Source organism: Chiloscyllium punctatum, unplaced genomic scaffold, assembly GCF_047496795.1.
Source record: "Chiloscyllium punctatum isolate Juve2018m unplaced genomic scaffold, sChiPun1.3 scaffold_284, whole genome shotgun sequence".
NCBI lineage: Eukaryota > Metazoa > Chordata > Chondrichthyes > Orectolobiformes > Hemiscylliidae > Chiloscyllium > Chiloscyllium punctatum.
In genome coordinates, this window is record NW_027310018.1 from 243,665 (window position 1) to 266,076 (window position 22,412).

General features: G+C 50.9%; 1 protein-coding gene across 2 annotated transcripts; it reads right to left on the reverse strand.

The window, feature by feature from the left end:
• Positions 1-1,547: 1,547 nt before the first annotated feature.
• cdipt (CDP-diacylglycerol--inositol 3-phosphatidyltransferase (phosphatidylinositol synthase)) lies at positions 1,548-19,872 on the reverse strand. 2 transcript variants are annotated; one of them, XM_072567474.1, is made up of 7 exons: positions 18,903-19,872; positions 15,441-15,575; positions 14,508-14,661; positions 13,484-13,565; positions 6,486-6,567; positions 5,167-5,301; positions 1,548-4,150 (listed from the first exon to the last, which is right to left on the reverse strand). In XM_072567474.1, exons 1-7 carry the CDS (start codon positions 18,937-18,939, stop codon positions 4,131-4,133), a joined length of 645 nt encoding a protein of 214 aa, XP_072423575.1. In that variant the 5' UTR covers positions 18,940-19,872; the 3' UTR covers positions 1,548-4,130. The 2 variants fall into 2 exon arrangements, with proteins under 2 accessions (XP_072423575.1, XP_072423574.1); XM_072567473.1 differs by having other exon boundaries at positions 1,548-5,301; positions 18,903-19,871.
• Positions 19,873-22,412: the final 2,540 nt, after the last annotated feature.

A 22,412-nucleotide genomic window follows, 5' to 3' on the forward strand; every position in this document is an offset into this window, starting at 1 on the left:
TTATCACTGCACTGGGTAACCCAGGTAACGGTAGAATTTGAATTCAATAAAAGCGAAAAAAAAAAATCAGGAAATTAGGAGTTTAATGATGACCGTGAATCCACTGACAAAAAAATCCCCACCTGGTCATTGAGGGAAGGAAACTGCCATCCTAACCTGGCCTGGCCTACAAGTGGCTCCAGACCCACAGCGATGTGGTGGACTTTTAACTATCCTCTGGGCAATTAGGGACGGGGAATAGATACTGCCTGAGACAGCGACACCCTCATCCCGTGAATGACTGAATTTAAAAAGAATCTGGAACAGCGGGTTCCTGATACTGACCTCTGAGGAACTCGGTGAGAAACCTTTCTCCAGCCTCAAAAAATATTCAGACCATTACTCCTGAAAAGACCAGAAGGAGCAGAAATTAGGCCATTCAGCCCATCCTGTCGCTATCCCATTCAAATCAGAGTTGGTAACTTTCTCCACCCCAGTCTCCCGCTGTCTCCCTGTAACCCTTGATCCCCTCGATACTCAAGAACCTGCCTATCTCCATCTTACGTGGATGGAATGTCCTAGCCCCAAGAGCTTCCTATGGCAGTGACTTCCACAGACTCCCCACTCTCTGGCTGGAGAGGTTTCTCCTTATCTCTGTTCTAAACAGTCTCCCTCAGGTCCCAGTCTCTCCCGCCAATGGGAACATCTTCCCGACATCCACTCTGTCCAGTTTGGTCAGTATTCTGTAAGTTTTAACCCCCCCCCTCCCATCCTTCTCAACTCCATCGAGTACAGACCCAGAGTCCTCGATCCTTCCTCACATGTTAAACCGTTCGTTCCTGGGACCATTCTGGTGAACGCTCCAGGGGCCAGTACATCCTTCCTGAGATACGGGGCCCAAAAACCATGCACACACAACTCCAAAATGTGGTCTGATCAGAGCCTGATGGAGTCTCAGAGGTAAGTCCCTGCTTTTATTTTCTGGTCTTCTCGAAATTAACGCCATCATTGCATTTGCCTTCTGAACGACTGACCCAACCTGCATGTTTACCTTGCGAGAACTCCCAGGTCCCTTGGCACCTCAGATTTCTGTGTTTTCTCCCCATTTAGAAAATATCCTTACCTCTATCCTTCTTCCCAAAGTCCATGACCCTCACACTTCCCCACATTGTACTCTATCTGCCACTTCTTTGCCCACTCTCCGAACCTGTCCAAATCTTTCTGGAGCCTCCATGCCTCCTTCTCCCCAGCACTCAGCCAAGGCTGTATCCCTGTTGCTATGGATAAAAGACTTTGTGGTTTCTCACTGGGGAGTGGGGGGGCATGGAAGCCAAGCCCTACTATTCACAAAAGATGTGCGCGTCAAGTGAATTGGCCATGCTAAATTGCCCATAGTGTTAGATGCAGTAGGCAGAGGGAAATGGGTCAGGGTGGACTGGTTGGGTTGAAGGGCCTGTTTCCACACTGTAGGGAATCTCATCTATTCCCCGAGTAGTCACAAAGAAGCATTTGACGAAACTAATGAATTATCCCAATGCTACCGAAAGAACACACACAGACACAAGAGCTTTTCTCGTCATTGACAAAAATCATTATTTATTGGAAATAACCTTTCAGCTCAAGGTGATAAGTAAACAAGTGGACTTTATTGATCTATAACTGCCTGACTTGAACTCTATCCCCATTCAAAACATCTCCACAGAGTCACACAGGAACAAACATCACACAAATACTGTACATGGATTAGAAAAAAAAGAGAAGCACAGTTTAATAGCACCAGTTCTGATCACAGACGGCAATAAATTGTTTTATTCCCATTGCTCCTGGCTCTTGCTAAATGACATGAGGCAGTGGAGATAGTAGCGAGAGATTTTCTTTTCCTTTCCCACCCAGGCAGAAATGGGGGTCACTCTCCTTCAGAGGCTGGAGGTTTCTGCTGGATGGTCCAGACTAGGTTGGAGCTACCTCTCCGAGGATCCAGCGCATGGATGGCTACTGCGCTGTAGGCAACTCTGAAAACACACACACACGCACACGCACACAGAGTACTTGGACTCCCCACTCCCTGCTCTCACCCAGCAACACCGTGGGTACAATCTGTGAGGTGTTGCAGTTCGATGTTCTTGAACCTTTAGAGTCATCAAGCTGCACAGCACTGAAACAGACCCGTCAGCCCAACTCGTCCACACAGATATCTGAAATTAATCTAGTCCTATTTGCCAGCACTTGGCCTATATCCCTCTAAAAACCTTCCTTTGCATATACCCATCCAAATGCCTCTTCAATGTTGTCATTGTACCAGCCTCCACCACATCCTCTGGCAGCTCATTCCACACACGGACCACCCTCTGGGGGAAAACGTTACCCCTTAGGTCCCTTTTATATCTTTCCCCTTTCACCCTAAACCTGTGCCCTCTAGTTCTGGGCTCCCCCCCACCCCAGGGAAAAGACTTTGTCTATTTATCCTATCCACACCCCTCATGATTTTATAAACCTCTATAAAAGGTTTATAAACCTCTATCAGCCTCTGACGCTCCAGGGAAAACAGCCCCAGCCTGTTCAGCCTCTCCCTGGAACATCCTTGCAAATTTTTTCTGACCCCTTTCAACTTTTACAACATCCTTCAGAAAGGAAGACGACCAGAATTGCCCACAATATTCCAAAAGTGGCTTAACCAATGTCCTATACAGCCACAACCTGACCTCCCAACTCCTGTACTCAATACTCTGACCGATAAAGGAAAGCATACCAAACGCTGCCTTCACTATCCTATCGACCTGCGACTCCACTTTCAAAGGAGCTACGAACCTGCGCTCCAAGGTTCAGCAACACTCCATACAGCCTTCCCTTTAGGTGTATAAGTCCCACCCTGATTTGCTTTCCCAAAATGCAGCCCCTCACATTTTACCTAAATTAAACTCCATCTGCCCCTCCTCAGCCCATTGGCCCAGCGGATCAAGATCCCATTGTAATCTGAGGTAACCTTCTTCACTGTCCACTACACCTCCAATTTTGGTGTCATCATCTAACTAGACCTCCCAAGTTCACATCCAAATCATTTATGTAAATGACAAAAAGTAGAGGGCCCAGCACCGATCCTTGTGGCACTCCACTGGTCACAGGCCTCCAGTCTGAAAAACAACCCTCCCCCACCACCCTCTGTCTTCTACCTTCCTTGATTTAAAACTGGTACCTTTTCCCCTTTCGCGTGCAGCAGTTTAATCCGAGCTGTAAGCCAACAGCCATTTCTAATTAGGGGTCAAGGGGAAGCAATGGTCTCGTGGTGTTATCATTAGATTATTAATCCAGGAAAACCAAGTTGTGTTCCAGGGACCTGGGTTCAAAACCGACCGCAGCAAATGTTGGGATCTGAATTCAGTTTAAAAAAAAAACCTGGAATTTAAAAATAAATCTAGCAATACCCACAAAAGCGTTGTTGATTGATCATGAGAATCCATACTGACTCCAGACCTACAGCAATGCGATTGACACTCAGCTGCCCAGGGCAGGGGGCAATTGGGGATGTGTAATGAATGCTGGCCTGCCCAGTGACGTCCAAACCCTCGCAGTGAATTTGAAAAAAAAATGACGTTGAAGAAACAGCCAAGCAAAACTTTCAAAGAGATAAGAGACAGGGCTTAATGTTTTGAGTACAGAGGAACCTCGATTATCCAGCATTCAATTAACCAAACTTCAGATGATCTGAACAAGATCGCCATGTCCCGCTGTGTGGCTAACTGTGTTATCTGGTATTCGATTAACTGAATGAAATACTTCCCAGGCGTGTCCTTCAGATAATCGAGGTGCCTCTGCATTGGGAAAACCCGCCTTCGGAAGGACTTGTTACCAAGAAACCCAGTCTGGCTGGAGAACGATTTACAGTCCAATATGGGAGATAGAAACCGCAAGGTTTACTCCTGAAATCCTGTTCTCAGTACAAGTCCCGAGGAACCTGGTAAGAGTTTTCAAAGATCAATATTTCTGTCAACTTGGTAAGACTGGAAGAGGTTATTGTGATCAGAACTGGCCCCATTTACCAGCAATTCGACATCATCAACACGAGAAGCAGTAGACACGAGGAAACTTCATATTCTAGTCCTTGTGGGCTGTGATTTTGTTTCCCTTTTGCAGTTTAACAATCACCTCTTTCCTTATTGGGTCATGACTGTGTCTGTTGTGAGATGGAAGAGATATACTTTATTTCCAAATCACAGCTCAGAACCTAACCAGTCTACACAACGTTAATTTCAGAATAAGCTCTGATTACAGTGAACAGACAAATGGGTCGTCACGAGAGAAGCCAGACGTACATTTCTTTCTCTCTGGGTAGGAGACCCAGCATAAAGCAATGGGCTGCTTTTCTGTTTGACCGTAAACGCATTGACATTGAAGGTACGACTTGAGGAAGAGGGGGGAGTGGCTGAATTGTCAGCACATTCCACATTACAGTCACATCAAGAGAGGAATTTGGGGTGTGGGGGGAAAGAAAGAGAGTGAGAGAGCGCGAGAAAAAACACACGAGAGAGCGAGAGAGAAGGAACACAGAGGGACAGATGGAGAACAAGGGAAATATAAAGAGAGTGGGGAGAGGTTAATTCCCTCCCTTCTCTGTGCACTGAGACAGAGGTAACTCTGAAATTGGTATTATCCGTCACCAACGTTCCTGCCCATTCCCCTCCCAAGCTGAGTCCCGAGCAGAGGCTGAGATTATAGCCAGAGGCAGTGGGACGGTGAGTAACAAACATTCCTTCGGACAGAGAGTTTACAGAGAAACCGGTTTCGTGTCCTTTCACACGGCCATACAGCCTCTCCATCTGCACCCACACTCTGTCCCACTGCTACACACTCCACTTTATCGCAGTCATCATCGTGAAGACATTGAGATCACTCTCAATGCTGGACAGGTTTATTAACACACCTCTGTTAAAACATTTCCTCAGTAAGTGGCTGCATTTGGCATATGGAACGATTTCGGCAGCAGGAATAGGGGGAAGGTGCCTGCCATTTCTCAAGTCTCACATGGACACACAGGGAGGGTGCGGGATAGCACTGGGATAGTTTCCTTAGACAGGGTGGACTGGGGCACACTGTTGAGGTTGGTGGGGTGAGGGGGAGGGGGGGAGGTGGGGGGAATACACGTTCCTGTTGGCGTTCAGTCCATCTTACAGGCATTAAGACCCCTCTCACCCTCTGCTTGGTCCATCGCTGCCATGTTGCGAGATGCTGTGATCAGATGGATGATGTTTATGACTGTTTTGATTGCACAGATCGGGAAGGAGCTGTACAGCAGCAGTTGGAAGAGGCCTGTATTCAGCAGAGGCACTGCGGACAGACAGAACTGGGATTACATCGAGCAGCAGAGACCTGGGACTCCATCTCCAGAACTCCACCCAACCTTCCAGCCTTGAACCAGGAGACACCTGCAGCACTGTATAAAACAATCCTGTCTTTGCAATATTCTGTCTTTTTTTGACTCTGAACTGAGAGAGCCACAGAGTCACGCAGCACAGAAACAGACCCTTTGGCCAAACTGCACCCTAAGCCCAAACTAAACCAGTCCCACACCTGCCCCAGCTCCTGGCCCATATCCCTCCAAACCCTTTCCTGGTCATAAAAGGTAAAAACAAATTACTGTGGATGCTGGAATCTGAAACCAAAAGAGAAAATGTTGGAAAATCTCAGCATGTCTGGCAGCATCTGTCAGGAGAGAAAAGAGCTGACGTTGAGTCTAACTGACCCTTTGACAGTTAGGGTCCTCAGGAAGGTCATCCCACACCCTGTCTGTGTAAAACTGCTGCCCTTTGTGTCTTTACTAAATCTCTCCCTTCTCACCTTAAGACTGCTCCCCCTAGACTTCAAACCCCCCCCCACCCAGGGGAAAAAAAGACTGCTTCCATTAACCCTATCCAGGCCCCTAATGATTTTATAAACCTCTAGAAGGTCACTCCTCAGCCTCCGATGCTCCAGGGAAAACAGCCCCAGCCTGTTCAGCCTCTCCCTGTAGCTCAGATCCTCCAACCCTGGCAACATCCTTGTGAATCTTTTCTGAATCCTTTCAAGTTTCACAACATCTTTCTGATAGGAAGGAGACCAGAATGGAACACGATATTCCAATTGTGGCCCTAACCAATGTCCTGTACAGCCGCAACATGACCTCCTAACTCCTGTACTCAATACTCTGAGTGATAAAGGAAAGCATTACAAACACCTCCTTCACTATCCTATCGACCTGCAACTCCACTTTCAAGGAGATCGGAACCTGCACTCCAAGGTCTCTCTGTTCAGACATTTCCCCAGGACCCCACAAAAAGGGGATGGGGGTGGGGTGGGGTGGGGAAGCAGAGTGGTTTCAGACTCCAGACCTGCTCCAAGCCAATCACACACGCCCACCCCGACACACGCCCACCCCGACACACGCCCACCCCGACACACGCCCACCCCGACACACGCCCACCCCGACACACGCCCACCCGGGTTCCATCGCTGCTCAGGAAGTAAACACCTACCCACAGGACCCTCCATGAAAGTCAAGAGGTAAAGCATAGCGTAAAAGAGCTCATTCCCAGCACACATCACAAATAGGACTTTCTGAGGAAGAACAGAAACACACAGGGAAAATATCAGACACCTCGTAAATATCTCCATGTTACAACAGGATAAAGGATAGGCCATGGTCAAACTGAATGTCACAGTAAGACCTGAATAGCCTACTCTGAATTCTATGTCGACGTTTTAACCCAAGATTTAACAGCAGCTTCTCCAGCTTTAGGATCACACAGTCACAGAGGTACAGCACAGAAACAGTTCCTTCGGTCCATCCCGTCCAAATATCCTAACCTAATCTAGTCCCATTTGCCAGCACTAGGCCCATATCCCTCCAAACCCTTCCTTTTCATAGACCCATCTGTCCTAAAGTGTTTAATAGAGGAGACCCTCTATAGTCCTCATTATAGGGAGCTTTACTCTGTACCTAACCCCGTGCTGTCCCTGTCCCTGGGATGGGGGGGGACAGTGTAGAGGGAGCTTTACTCTGTATCTAACCCCGTGCTGTCCCTGTCCCTGGGATGGGGGGACAGTGTAGAGGGAGCTTTACTCTGTATCTAACCCCGTGCTGTCCCTGTCCCTGGGATGGGGGGAGGGGGGGGGGGGGAACAGTGTAGAGGGAGCCTTCCCCTGTATCTAACCCCGTGCTGTCCCTGTCCCTGGGATGGGAGGACAGTGTAGAGGGAGCTTTACTCTGTATCTAACCCCGTGCTGTCCCTGTCCCTGGGATGGGGGGGGGGGGGGGGGGGGACAGTGTAGAGGGAGCCTTCCCCTGTATCTAACCCCGTGCTGTCCCTGTCCCTGGGATGGGGGGGACAGTGTAGAGGGAGCTTTACTCTGTATCTAACCCCGTGCTGTCCCCGTCCCTGGGATGGGGGGGGGGGGGGGGGGGGAGCAGTGTAGAGGGAGCTTTACTCTGTATCTAACCCCGTGCTATCCCTGTCCCTGGGATATGGGGGGGGGGGGGGGGGGGAGGAAAAACAGTGTAGAGGGAGCTTTACCCTGTATCTAACCCCGTGCTGTCCCTGTCCCTGGGATATGGGGGGGGGGTTGGGGGTGGGGGTGGGGGAGGAAAAACAGTGTAGAGGGAGCTTTACTCTGTATCTAACCCCATGCTGGTAAAAACAATCACTGCAGATGCTGGAAACCAGATTCTGGATTAGTGGTGCTGGAAGAGCACAGCAGTTCAGGCAGCATCCAAGGAGCTTCGAAATTGACATTTCGGTGTAGAGGGAGCTTTACACTGTATCTAACCCCATGCTGTCCCTGTCCCTGGGAGTGTTTGATGGGGTGGACAGTGTAGAGGGAGCTTTACTCTGTATCTAACCCCGTGCTGTCCCTGTCACACATTCGTAGAGATGTACAGCATGGAAACAGACCCTTCGGTCCAACCCGTCCATGCTAGCCCAGATATCCCAACCCCAATCTAGTCCCACCTGCCAGCCCCCGGCCCCTATCCCTCCAAACCCTTCCTATTCATAAACCCATCCAAATGCCTCTTCAATGTTGTCATTGTCCCAGCCTCCCCCACATCCTCTGGCAGCTCATTCCATACACGTACCACCCTCTGGGGGAAAAAGTTGCCCCATTGGTCCCTTTTCAATCTTTCCTCCTCTTATCTTAAACCTGTACCTCACGAGTTCTGGACTCCCCCATAACAAGGGGGGAAAAGACCTTCTCTATTCACCCTATCCACGCCCCTCGTCATTTTATAGGGTCACCCCCTCAGCCTCTGACACTCCAGGGAAAACAGCCCCAGCCTCTCCTCCTAGCTCAAACCCTCCGACATCCTTGTAAATCTTTTCTGAGCCCTTTCAAGTTTCACAACGCAAGAGAAACTGAGAGAACCACCCACTTTCATTTTGAGGTCAGTCACAGTGTGGGGGAAGGGGAAAAACAGGGCAGGGGGGCTGCAGTGTTTGGGATGCACTCAGGTTACTGGGGTGGTGGGGAAGTGATAAAAGGATGCGAGAGACCGGAGAGGAATGCTGCAGATTACAGATTACGGAAGTAACAGACTGAAGGGGTGAAATCATAGATTCCCTACAGTGTGGAAACAGGCCCTTTGGCCCAACAAGTCCATACCGACCCTCTGAAGAGTAACCCACCCAAACCCATTCCCACATTTACCCCTGACTAAAGCACCTAACCGGCACATCCCTGGGCACTACGGGACAATTTCCCCACGGCCGATCCCACCCTAACCTGCACATCCCTGGGCACTACGGGACAATTTCCCCACGGCCGATCCCACCCTAACCTGCACATCCCTGGGCACTACGGGACAATTTCCCCACGGCTGATCCCACCCTAACCTGCACATCCCTGGGCACTACGGGACAATTTCCCCACGGCCAATCCCACCCTGACCTGCACATCTTTGGACTGTGGGAGAAAACCGGAGCACCCGGAGGAAACCCACGCAGACACGGGGAGAATGTGCAAACTCCACACAAATTAGGCTTATTTTCATTAGAAACAGGATGTTTGAGGGGGGACCTGATTGAGGTGTATAAAATCATGCAAGGTATAGACAGGGTGGATAGTAAGAAGATTTCTTCCTCAGACTGAAGGGCTTTTTCCCCTGTAACGTTGATTTTCCTGCTCCTCGGATACTGTCTGACCTGGTCTAATCTCCAGCATCTGCAGTACCCACTTTCACCCTGGTATGGACTAAGTCAGACCACTCAAAACATTCTTAAACAGGCAGCTCCAGACCATAACTTTGCAATTTGTTTCAGCAAGTGTACAGTGAACATTACCCGGATGAAGTTAGTGAGGTTGACTACCAGGTTTTAAAACAGACAAAAAAAAAAATTTACTCACAAAATTACACAATGAAACACGAAGAACAGAATGAAGAAGCCCTACAGAATTCAGTCTATCCAGGGAGAGGGAGGAGGGAGGAGGGAGGAGGGAGGAGGGAGGAGGGAGGAGGGAGGAGGGAGGAGGGAGGAGGGAGGAGGGAGGGAGGAGGGAGAGGGGGATTCCACACAGCTCCCTGTTGAACTTCTAACTAGCTGAACTAAAAACTGCTCAGTTCAGCTAGAGATCTGACCACTCCCCTTTCATTATACAGGTCACTTCTAAAACATGACCACTTTGGCCCGAAGTCTCATCGGTTTACATATAAACAAAAAGGCCTCAAACTCTGTCTCCTCTCTGTACCACACCAGTCTGATCGGAGCCCGGCCTGGTTTATTACCCCTCGGAGAAAATCAAGGACAGAGTCGCCTTGGGCCAAGGAACAGCTTTTGGAAAACAAAAAAAGGGACTAGCTTTGTGACAGGGGTCTCAATTATGAGGGCGCCACGAGTTAAAAGTGAGAGAGGGGAAAAGTTTAGGGGTGATATTTGCGGAAAGTTCTTTATGCAGAGGGTGGTGGGGGCCTGGAACTTGTTGCTAGTGGACGTGGTGGGGGTGGGGGTGGGGGTGGGGGTGGGGGTGGGGGTGGGGGTGGGGGTGGGAACGATAGTGTCACTGAAGATGTATCTAGACAGATACGTGAACAGACAGGGAGCAGAGGGATACAGATCCTTAGAAAATAGGTGACAGGCCTAGATAGAGGATCTGGTTCAGTGCAGGCTTGGAGGGGCCGAAGGGCCTGTTCCTGGGCTGTAATTTTCCATTTTATTTATTCTTTATTTTTATTTTCTTGGGGTTAGTTTCCGAGAGCGATACATCATAGAGCCAATCAGGGAACAGGCTGGCTTGCATCTGGTGGTGAGTAAGAGGTCGCCAAGGAAGTGGTGATCAGAACATAATACAGTGACAATTTTAATCCTCACAACTTTAGTAACTTCATGGCTTGGAAGAATCACCAATAACTCTTTCTGAAGTTTCCTGGAGATTTCCCAGGATGTTCCTGGGAATGGAACGTGAGAGTTTTAAGGAGAGGTTGGGACCTTTTTCCCTGGAGCGGAGGGGAATTCAAGACGGGGGTTGGGGACACATTTTTAAAGAGAGAGAGAGGAGAGAGATTTTAAAAACAGGACACGAGACATTGGTTCGGCCACATTTAGAATACCGTGTACAATCCTGGTCGCCACATTACATAAAAGGACTTGGATGCTTTGGAGAGGGGGCAGAGAAGGTTTACGAGGATGTTGCCTGGTATGGAAGGTGCTAGCTGTGAAGAGAGGTTGAGTAGGTTAGGTTTATTTTCATTAGAAAAAAGGGAGACTGAGGGGGGACCTGATTGAGGTTTACAAAATCATGAAGGGTATCGACAGGGTGGATAGAGATAAGCTTTTTTCCCCAGGGTGAGGGATTCAATAACGAGAGGACACGCTTTCAAGGTGAGAGGTGGAAAGTTTAAGGGGGATACACACGGCAAGTACTTCACACAGAGGGTGGTGGGCGTCTGGAACGTGTTGCCAACAGAGGTGGTAGAGGCAGGCACGGTGGGTTCATTTAAGGTACATCTGGACAGATGCGTGAGTAGGTGGGGAGCAGAGGGATACAGATCCTTGGGAATTGGGCGACAGGTTTAGACAGTAGATTTGGATCGGCACAGGTTTGGAGGGCCAAAGGGCCTGTTCCTGGGCTGTACATTTTCTTTGTTTTTTTGTTCTTAAACTGGTTGACCTAATGCCACCAAGTGAAGTTGCCCATGCTGTGGAAGAATTTAAAGGAGTTAGTTGCAGGAAAAGCTGTGTTTTAAAACGGACGACTAACTCCCGAGTGGAACAAGGAACAGGGGAGCTACTTCTGATAAGGTAGCAAGGAACAGACACAATGTCTGCAGGAATATAAACCCTTAATTCCTTTACTGATCAAAAATCTGAAAAATGTGTTGCTGGAAAAGCGCAGCAGGTCAGGCAGCATCCAAGGAGCAGGAGAATCGACATTTCGGGTATAAGCCCTTCTTCAGGAATGAGGAGGGTGTGCCTGAAGAAGGGCTTATGCCCGAAACGTCGATTCTCCTGCTCCTTGGATGCTGCCTGACCTGCTGCGCTTTTCCAGCAACACATTTTTCAGCTCTGATCTCCAGCATCTGCAGTCCTCACTTTCTCCCTGTTCAAAAATCTGTCAATCTTTGCCTCAGAAACATTCAACGAAGTAACTTCACTGAGCAGGGAAATCTACAGATTCGTAACCCTTCGGGTAAACAAATTCCTCCTTAACTTAGCCCTAAACTTGCTCCCCCTATTTTGAGGCTGTGCCCCCTAGTTCTCATCTCACCTGCCAGAGGAAATAACCTCCCTGCTTCTACCTTGTCTATTCTCTTCAGGTAGCTACAGAGGCAATGATGGTCTGCTTGCGATTTTTCAAATTAAAAAAATCAAAACCATCAGATTCTGGACAATGGGGTGGCACGGTGACTCAGTGGTTAGCACTGTTGCCTCACAGCACCAGGGACCCGGGTTCAATTCCCGCCTCAGGCGACTCTCTGTGTGGAGTTTGCACGTTCTCCCCGTGTCTGTGTGGGTTTCCTCCGGGTGCTCCGGTTTTCTCCCACAGTCCAAAGATGTGCAGGTCAGGGTGAATTGGCCACGCTAAATTGCCCGTAGTGTTAGGTAAGGGGTAAATGTAGGGGGATGGGTCTGGGTGGGTTGCTCTTTGGAGGTAAGTAATCTAATCTAAGTACCAGGGAGACTGCGAGAGGGGTACCAACAGTTTATGGAGAGATACTGAGTGGTTACGTCAGTGGGCAATGGGGCAAACTCAAAAGTTGCTCATTTTCCAATGGACAACAGGGACAGATCGTAAATTAAATTAAAGAAAGCTTTAATCGCCACAACAGACTTTGGTAGGTGGGGGCTGGGAACCACGAAGTATGAAGCATGAAAAGCTAACACACGGGGTAGCAGGTAATCAGGAAGGACCAGTGGAATGCTGGCCTTTATTTAAAAAAAGAGTGTTGGACAAAAGGAGTCGTGACGTCTTACTGCAAGTGGACAAAGTGCTGAAAAAGTACAGCAGGTCAGGCAGCTGATGAAGGGTTTATGCCCGGAATGTCGCCGCTCCTGCTCCTCAGATGCTGCCTGCTCTCGACTCGGACCTCCAGCATCTGCAGTCCTCACTTTCTCCCAGGTGCTGGTGAGACCTGGAGCACCACGAGCAGTTTTGGTTCCCCCTTACTCAAGGGAGAGATAACATTTCACGGGAAGCAGCCCAGAGAAGGTTGACTAGGATTGGCCCCCAGGATGGAGGGATTGTTTTATGGGCAAGAGAACAAAGAAAACGTACAGCCCAGGAACAGGCCCTTCGGCCCTCCAACCCAGAGTCGATCCAAATCCACCATCTAAACCCATCGCCCAATTCCGAAGGATCTGTATCCCTTTGCTCCCCACCTACTCACGCATCTGTTCAGACACACCTTGAATGAATCTACCGTATCTACTTCTGTTGGTAACATGTTCCAGACACCCAGCACCCTTGGTGTAATGTACTTTCCTTGTGTATCCCCCCCCTTAAACTTTACACAGTTAAAGGTTAAACATGGATGGGACACTGCTCCCTGGGGTTTAGAGGAGTGAGAGGGGTTCTCATGGAAACATACAGGGGTCAATGCGGAGAGAATTTCTCCCCTCACGGGAGTCAGTATGACCAGAGGGAACAGCCTCAGGATGAAGAGGCGCCAATTTCAGACTGAGATGGGGAGGAATTTCTTCTCGTGGGGAGGTGGGGTTGGGTGGGTGGTGGGGGCGGGGGGGGGCGGTGGGGGCGGGGGGGGGCGGTGGTGGCGGGGGGGGGAGGGGTGGGGGGGTGCCTTTGGAACTTCTTGCCAAAGAGAGCAGTAGGGGCAGAGTCCTTGTGTATGTTTAAGGCTGAGATAGAGAGATTCTTGACCAGTTGGGGAACGAAGGGCTAGAGGCAGAAAGGGCAGGAGCATGGATACGAGCAATGTTGGAGAACAGAGGGCTCGAGGGGCCGAATGGTCTATTCCTGTTCCTATTTATTGTGGTGTTAGAAAGTGGTCCCCCACAACCCCCTCCCTTGCTGACAGTGGCCTTACTGTATTGGTGTAGTAAACATAGAGAATGGGATTTTCACTCAGGTCAATCTTCTTGTGGCTGTTGCTCCCCTTCATCATGGTACTGAAGAGGAGACAGAGAAACTGGGATTAGTAAGGGCCCTCCGCTCAAACCGATCCCTCAGGCCCCATTCTCGGCCCGTTTCCCCCCCCCCCCCCCCCCCCTCAGGCCCCATTCTTGGCCCGTTTCCCCCCCCCCTCAGGCCCCATTCTCGGCCCGTTTCCCTCCCCCCTCAGGCCCCATTCTCGGCCCGGTTCCCCCTCCCTCAGGCCCCATTCTCGGCCCGTTTCCCCCTCCTCCCTCAGGCCCCATTCTCGGCCCGGTTCCCCCCCCCCCTCAGGCCCCATTCTCGGCCCGTTTCCCCCCCCCCCCTCAGGCCCCATTCTCGGCCCGTTTCCCCCCCCCCCCCCCCACCTCAGGCCCCATTCTCGGCCCGGTTCCCCCCCCCCCCTCAGGCCCCATTCTCGGCCCGTTCCCCTCCCCCCTCAGGCCCCATTCTTGGCCCGTTCCCCCCCCCCCCTCAGGCCCCATTCTTGGCCCGTTCCCCCCCCCCCTCAGGCCCCATTCTTGGCCCGTTCCCCCCCCCCCCTCAGGCCCCATTCTTGGCCCGTTCCCCCCCCCCCTCAGGCCCCATTCTTGGCCCGTTCCCCCCCCCCCTCAGGCCCCATTCTTGGCCCGTTTCCCCCCCTGCCCTCCCCCCTCAGGCCCCATTCTCGGCCCGGTTCCCCCCCCCCTCAGGCCCCATTCTCGGCCCGTTTCCTCCTGGCCCACTCCACAAACCGATCCCCAGGCCCCATTCTTGTGCTGTATCTCCCTGGTCTTCCCCTTGGGCTCCGTTCTCTGCCTGTTTCCCCCAGTCCTCCCCTGGCGATGTTTTTGGCCTGTACCCCCTGGGGAGTAGGACTGGTGCTTTGTGGGACCCATACCTTGCTGGGAGGGGGTGAGGGTGAGGGTGGGAGCTGGTGTCCAGGGAGACGTACAGGGATTTGGTTCAACATCACTGACCTGTGTAAATGTAACCAGTGACTGCTAATATCCAGGATCATACTGAGCTGAAACAGGAAGACGTAGCGAGGGTACAGGAGGGAGAGATTCACCAGCAAGCACATGGTGGCACATCGATCAGTCAACATATCCAACATCATTCCAAACTTGCTGCCTGTAGAGAGAGAGAGGGGAAAGAGGCAGGCAGACAGACAGAGGCAGGCAGAGAACAACTCACTAAAACAGCAGCAATTCGCTCTCATCTAAAGGGGCCTCAGACCCTGGTCTCCCTCCACCACCCACCCTGGACTCCCCACGTAGATGTGATGCTCAAGATGGCACAATAACACCTCATCTTCCCCAGCAAATCCAGCACATCCACCAAGATCCTCACCAACTTTCCACAGAGGCACCACAGAAAACACGCTGTCGGGATGTATCACAGCCTGGGACGGTGACGGATCTGCCCAGGACCGTGAGAAAGTACAGAAGGTGGTGAGCACAGCTCAGACCATCACACGAGCTAACCTCCCATCCACAGACTCCACTTCCACGGGAAGGCAGACAATGTCAAAGACATCTCCCACCCCTCTCTTCCAAACAGTTCCACCAGGGAGAGGATACAGAAGCTTGAACACACACAGTGGCAGGTTCAAGAACAGCTCCTTCCCTGCTGTTATCAGACTGCTGAACGGATCTCTCTAATTTCAAAGCTAATCTTGCTCTGCACATCTCCTGCGCAGTGTACGCTGAATGCCTAGCTCCTCTGTATGTCCTCGTTTGCCATGGTCTGCTTGTACTGCTCGCAAAACACAACTTTTCACTGCACTGAGGTACACGTGACAATAATAAATGAAATGTTTGCCCACAGGGAGCAGGTCTAAACCAAAATGTTCCCCCAAGTGCCCCCCCCCCCCGCTGCCACACTCCGAAACGTCACTCTGAAAGTCTTACATTGGTTCAGCAAGCGTGCAGCATGTCCATCTAGTGAATCCAGGAAGGAGCTGAGCAGGTACAAGCACGTGGCCAACGCTGGGTCACTCGGCATGAAGTAAAACGCAATCAGGGCCAGAATGATGCGGCTGTAACCTACAACACAGAGAGACACAGCAACAGTGAGAGGGACAGAGACAGAGACAGCAAGAGAGAGAGCGGCAGAGACAGCGAGAGGGACAGAGACAGAGACAGCGAGAGAGAGAGAGCGGCAGAGACAGCGAGAGGGACAGAGACAGAGACAGCAAGAGAGAGAGCGGCAGAGACAGCGAGAGGGACAGAGACAGAGACAGCGAGAGAGAGAGAGCGGCAGAGACAGAGACAGAGACAGAGACAGAGAGACAGCAAGAGAGAGAGCGGCAGAGACAGAGAGAGGGACAGAGACAGAGACAGCAAGAGAGAGAGCGGCAGAGACAGAGACAGAGACAGAGACAGCAAGAGAGAGAGCGGCAGAGACAGCGAGAGGGACAGAGACAGAGACAGCAAGAGAGAGAGCGGCAGAGACAGAGACAGCGAGAGAGACAGCGAGAGAGAGAGTCAGAGTCAGAAGGGTATCCTAAATTAACCTGGTCTCATTCACCAGCACTTAGCCCTCTAAACTTTTCCTATTCATATACCCAAACAGGTGCCTTTTAAATCCAGCCTCCACCACTTCCTCTGGCAGCTCGTTCCACACATGCATCACCCTCTTGGGTGAAAAAGTTGTTCCTTGGGTCCCTTTACCCTCCCACCCTAAACCTATGCCCCTCTAGTTTTGGAGTGCCCCACCCCAGGGAAAGACCTATCCATGCCCCTCATAATTTTATAAACCTCTATAATATTCCCTGGACCCTCAGCCTCTGACGCTCCAGGGAAAACAGCCCCCAGCCTGTTCAGCCTCTCCCTATAGCTCAGACCCTCCAACCCTGGCAACATCCTTGTAAATCTTTTCTGAACCCTTTCAAATTTCCCAACATCTTTTCGATAGGAAGGAGACCAGAATTGCACGCAATATTCCAACAGTGGCCTAACCAATGTCCTGTACAGCCGCAACAGGACCACCCAACTCCTGCACTCTATACTCTGACCGATAAAGGAAAGCATTACAAACTCTTTCACTATTCTATCTACATGCGACTCCACTTTCAAGGAGCTATGAGCCTGCACTCCAAGGTCTCTGTTCAGCAGCACTCCCTAGGACCTCACCATTAAGGTGTATAAGGTTTGCTAAGATTTGCTTTCCCAAAATACAGCACCTCGTATTTATCTGAATTAAACTCCATCTGCCACTTCTCAGCCCATTGGCCCATCTGGTCCACATCCTGTTGTAATCTGAGGGAACCCTCTTCGCTGTCCACTACACCTCCAACTTTGGTGTCATAGCAAACTTACTAACTATATCAAAGTTCACATCCAAGTCATTTCTATAAATGACGAAAAGTAGAGGGCCCAGCACCGATCCTTGTGGCACTCCACTGGTCACTGATCACATACTTAAATATCCTCGCTGCATCCTGTTGGGACTTTACTCACTTTGATCAGTTTCCCCATCTCATCATTCGAAACGTGAGATCAATACATGGCCAGTTAAAACAGTCTAACCTCACGGGGTAACCCTTCCCTCCCCAGGGTCAACCTGGTAAATATTTGATGCATTCCCTCTCTCTGGGAAGTGCAGCCTTCTCACAACCGGGTCACTCCCAAGTGGTGAAAATGTGGTGCTGGAAAAGCGCAGCAGGTCAGGCAGCATCCGAGGAGCAGGAGAATCGACGTTTCGGGCATGAGCCCTTCTTCAGGAATCCCAACACTCCCAAGTGTTGTCAATAGCCAGTGTGCTGGCACTGATCCCTGCGGTATCCCACCAGGTCACCTTGGAGTTGTCAGTGTGCCCGTGTCACAGTTATTCCTACTCCGTTTCTGGTCTGACCCTCCTCTCCCTGCTCTCCATGTGTATGTCCAGCAGTCACTTCAGTCTCCCCAATGACTCTGCTTCCAGTCGTGGCAACGCATTCCATACACTCACAACTCTCTGCATAAAGAACCTTCCTCTGACGTCTCCTTTATAACCTTCCTCCCAATATCTTCAAACTAGGACCCCTCGTACCAGTCAATCCTGCCCTGGGGAAAAGTCTCTGGCTATTGACTCTATCCATGCCTCTCATTCCCTTGTTCACCTCGATCAGGTCTCCTCTCTTCCTCCTTCTCTCCAGAGAGAAAAGTCTGAGCTTATTCAACCTTTCTTCATAAGGCAAGCCCTCCAGTCCAGGCAGCATCCTGGTAAACCTTCTTTGCACCCTCTCCAAAAGCCTCTGTATCTTTCCGATAGTAAGGCGACCAGAACTGGACACAATATTCCAAGTGTGGTCTCACCAGGGACTGACTGTCCCTTACCTACTTGCTATGCCCTCAGACAGAAGACTCTGGTAGGTTTGTTGGGTAGAAGTCTTTCCCAAACCACTGCAGGTTTTGTCTGGTCCTATTAGGAAGCTCTGCCAAACATTCTCTCAGCCCATTAACTTCCCCGCTAACAAGGAATTCCATTAGCGAGTTTAGAGAAGATTTGTAGCTCAGGTTGAGGTTCTGGATGTAGGTTTGCTCACTGAGCTGGAAGGTTCATTTTCAGACGTTTCGTCACCATATTAGGTAACACCTTCAGTGACAAGATTAGAGTGGTGCTGGAAAAGCACAGCAGGTCAGGCAGCATCCAAGGAGCAGGAAAAATCAACGTTTCGGGCATTCCTGATGAAGGGCTTTTGCCCAAAACGTCGATTTTCCTGCTCCTCGGATGCTGCCTGACCTGCTGTGCTTTTCCAGCACCACTCTAATCTTGTCACTGAAGGTGTTACCTAGTATGGTGACGAAACGTCTGAAAATGAACCTTCCAGCTCAGCGAGCAAACCTACACCCAGAAGGCATTCCCGTATTCTGCCCCCTCACTATACAGTAGACTCCGTCACATTTCTTGGAAGAGGTGCGCATCACTTGTAAAGACAGAATGGATAATCTGTGGTAATTTTCCTGTCAGCTCTTTGTACCTCAGCTTCTGAACATAAGGGACGTACACTTGGGGCTTCACTAACTTTACACTTCCCATAATTACAGAGGCTTTTACTGTCACTTTTCATGTTGCCCGCAACATTAACTCTCGCCACTCTATTTTTCCCTCGCGACCAATCATTGTCCCCTCTTGCTGAATTCTGAACCTTGGGCTAGTTAACATATTATTTTCATTGCATAGTATGCAGTCCAGAACAGCCTCCTCAATAGACTGTTGTAAAACAAAACCCATCAGGTACGCACACCAGGAAATCCTTAAATCCTATCATATTAGGCCCACTGCCAAGTCAGGCCCATTATCCCTCACCCTCTGAGACTCTACCACCCAAAAACCCTTATTAGAGCCACCCTCCCTCCACCCCAGATACATCTACAGAGGACACTGACCAATGAGGTTCGGCACAAACAGGAAAACGCTGACCATGTTGGCAGGTTCTCTCAGCCTCAGCTGCTCTGTCGTCGTCTCAGTGCAAGACTCACAAGAGTCAGAATTTCTCAGAGTACAAGGTTTAGTGTCTTAGCCTCTGCTTCTTTCTCCGACAGTTTCACCTCTCAATAACAGAGTCTCTCTGGGTGTCTGCCTCTGTCTCTCCTCCTTTCAAGGACAGTCTCTTTCCTGTATCTGTGCACGTCTCTCTCTCTCTCTCTCTCAGAGTCTCACCTCCTCTCAATGTCAGAGTCCCTGTATGCGTGTGCCTGTCTGTCTCTCTCTTAATGACAGAGTCCCTTATGTTTGGGTGTGTCTCTGTCTATCTACGTGTCTCTCTCTGTCTGAATCTCTGTCCCTCACTCCCTGTGTGCAGCCCCCTGTCCCTCACTCCCTGTGTACACTCCCCTGTCCCTCACTCCCTGTGTGCAGCCCCCTGTCCCTCACTCCCTGTGTGCAGCCCCCTGTCCCTCACTCCCTGTGTACAGCCCCCTGTCCCTCACTCCCTGTGTGCAGCCCCCTGTCCCTCACTCCCTGTGTACACTCCCCTGTCCCTCACTCCCTGTGTGCAGCCCCCTGTCCCTCACTCCCTGTGTGCAGCCCCCTGTCCCTCACTCCCTGTGTACACTCCCCTGTCCCTCACTCCCTGTGTGCAGCCCCCTGTCCCTCACTCCCTGTGTACACTCCCCTGTCCCTCACTCCCTGTGTACAGCCCCCTGTCCCTCACTCCCTGTGTACACTCCCCTGTCCCTCACTCCCTGTGTACAGCCCCCTGTCCCTCACTCCCTGTATCCAGCTCCTGACCCTGTCCCTCACTCCCTGTGTACACTCCCCTGTCCCTGTCCCTGTCCCTGTCCCTGTCAGACTGTACAGACTCCCCTGTCCCCTGTCAGACTCCCTGTATCCAGCTCCTGACCCTGTCCCTCTGAGACTCCCTGTGATACTGACACCCCCCCCCCCTTGCTGCCTTTAAACTCTCCCAGAGGCAGGAAGCACTGAGGGTGCGGGCTCTACCACTGCAGCAGGCTGGAGGGGGGAGGGGATAAGGAAGCTCAGGGTCTCCCTCCTGCCCCATTCGGGGACCAGTATTCCGATGTCGGGGGCTAGGTCTTTGACTATCAGATTGGAACAGCAATGCTGGAGAGGATCGGGGAGACAGAGCAGCTTCTACGGCCATTTTAGAGAAGAAAATACAACCCTACTCCCCCCAGGACCAGGCACAATGGAACGTGCCAGTTCTGTGTGTCGCCCGGAACGTACCATCGGCTCCAGGAAGAGGGATGTCCCTCAGACCACAGCCTGAAAGGGAGTGGCTGTTCAGCCCATTGCATTGCCTGCTGGTTCTCTCACACACACAGGCCATTCAGCCCATCGAGTCATAGAGACGTACAGTACGGAAACAGACCCTTCGGTCCAACCCGTCCATGCTGACCCTGATATCCCAACCCAATCTAGTCCCACCTGCCAGCCCCCGGCCCCTATCCCTCCAAACCCTTCCTATTCATATACCCATCCAAATGCCTCTTCAATGTTGTCATTGTCCCAACCTCCACCACTTTCTCAGGCAGCTCATTCCATACACGTAACACCCTCTGGGGGAAAACGTTACCCCTTAGGTCTCTTTTATATTTTCCCCTCTCACCCTAAACCTATACCCTCTAGTTCTGGGCTCCCCCACCCCAGGGGGAAAAGACTTTGTCTATTTACCCTATCCACGACCCTCATAATTTTATAAACCTCTATAAGGTCAACCCTCAGCTTCCGATGCTCCAGGGAAAACAGCCCCAGCCTGTTCAGCCTCTCCCTGTAGCTCAGATCCGCCAACCCCTGGCAACATCCTTGTGAATCTTTTCTGAACCCTTTCAAATTTCACAACATCTTTCCGATAGGAAGGAGGCCAGAATTGAATGCGATATTCCAACAGTGGCCTAACCAATGTCCTGTACAACCGCAACATGACCACCCAACTCCTGTACTCAATACTCTGACCAATAAAGGAAAGCATACCAAACGCCTTCTTCACTATCCTATCGACCTGCTGGTCATCAAACAGGAGTGTTTACAACACACACAGACACACAGGTCATTCAGTCTGTCGAGTCCCCACTGGGCAACAAGCAGAGAGTTTTCCATGTTCACTCACTCAAGCTAAAATAAGGAGCGGGAGGTTTCTATGTTGATTCTCAGGACTTGGATGTGTCCTTGGGATGGCCAACATTTTATCGCCCAGTCCCTAATTCCCCCCTGCAGGAGGTGGGGATAAGCTGCCTTCTTGAACCACTGCATTCCCACAGTGTGGTGTGGGGACATCCAGCATGACATCCCTAAGGGAGGGCATCCCAGGATCCTGATCCAGCCACACTGAAGGAATGGCTGATGTATTCCCGAGTCGGGATGGTGAAGGGTTCAGAGGGGGAGCTTGCTGGGGTGGGTGCAGTGGGGTGGCGTAGCCTGTGTATCTGCTGTCCCTTATCCTTGTAGGTGGAAGTGGCCATGGGTTTGGAAAGTGCTGTTTGAGGGTGTTTGGTGAATTCCTGCAGTGTGTCTTGGGAGACGCTGCACACTGCTGCTCCGACTTCACCAAGCAGAAAGACATGGATGTTGATATTCAGGTACCTGTTCATATTGAGGAGGCAGGTTTTCGGCGTCTTGGAAATCCTGAAGTCATGGAAGTCTCCAGAATTCAGAAGGAGAAAAGGGAGGAGATTGCTAAGGGCTTGATGAAAACCTTTGGACAGTCTTTAGCGAGAGGTGAGGTCCCAGACAACTGAAGAGTAGCTACTGTTATTCCTTACTGAAAGAAATACAACATGGTTGATCCAGGAAATTACAGACCAGTGAGCCTTACACCAGTGGGAGGGAAATTATTGTTTTAGGGACAGGATTTATTGTTATTTGGAGAAACATTGACTTATCATGGATATTCAGCATGGCTTTGTGTATTCCCGCTACCTCCCCCTCTATATTCTCCCATCTCCCCCTCAGTACCTCCCCCTCTATATTCTCCCATCTCCCCCTCAGTACCTGTCCCTCTATATTCTCCCATCTCCCCCTCAGTACCTGTCCCTCTATATTCTCCCATCTCCCCCTCAGTACCTCCCCCTCTATATTCTCCCATCTCCCCCTCAGTACCTGTCCCTCTATATTCTCCCATCTCCCCCTCAGTCCCTCCCCCTCTATATTCTCCCATCTCCCCCTCAGTACCTGTCCCTCTATATTCTCCCATCTCCCCCTCAGTACCTGTCCCTCTGTATTCTCCCATCTCCACCTCAGTCCCTGTCCCTCTATATTCTCCCATCTCCCCCTCAGTATCTGTCCCTCTATATTCTCCCACCTCCCCCTCAGTACCTGTCCCTCTATATTCTCCCATCTCCCCCTCAGTCCCTCCCCCTCTATATTCTCCCATCTCCCCCTCAGTACCTCCCCCTCTATATTCTCCCATCTCCCCCTCAGTCCCTCCCCCTCTATAT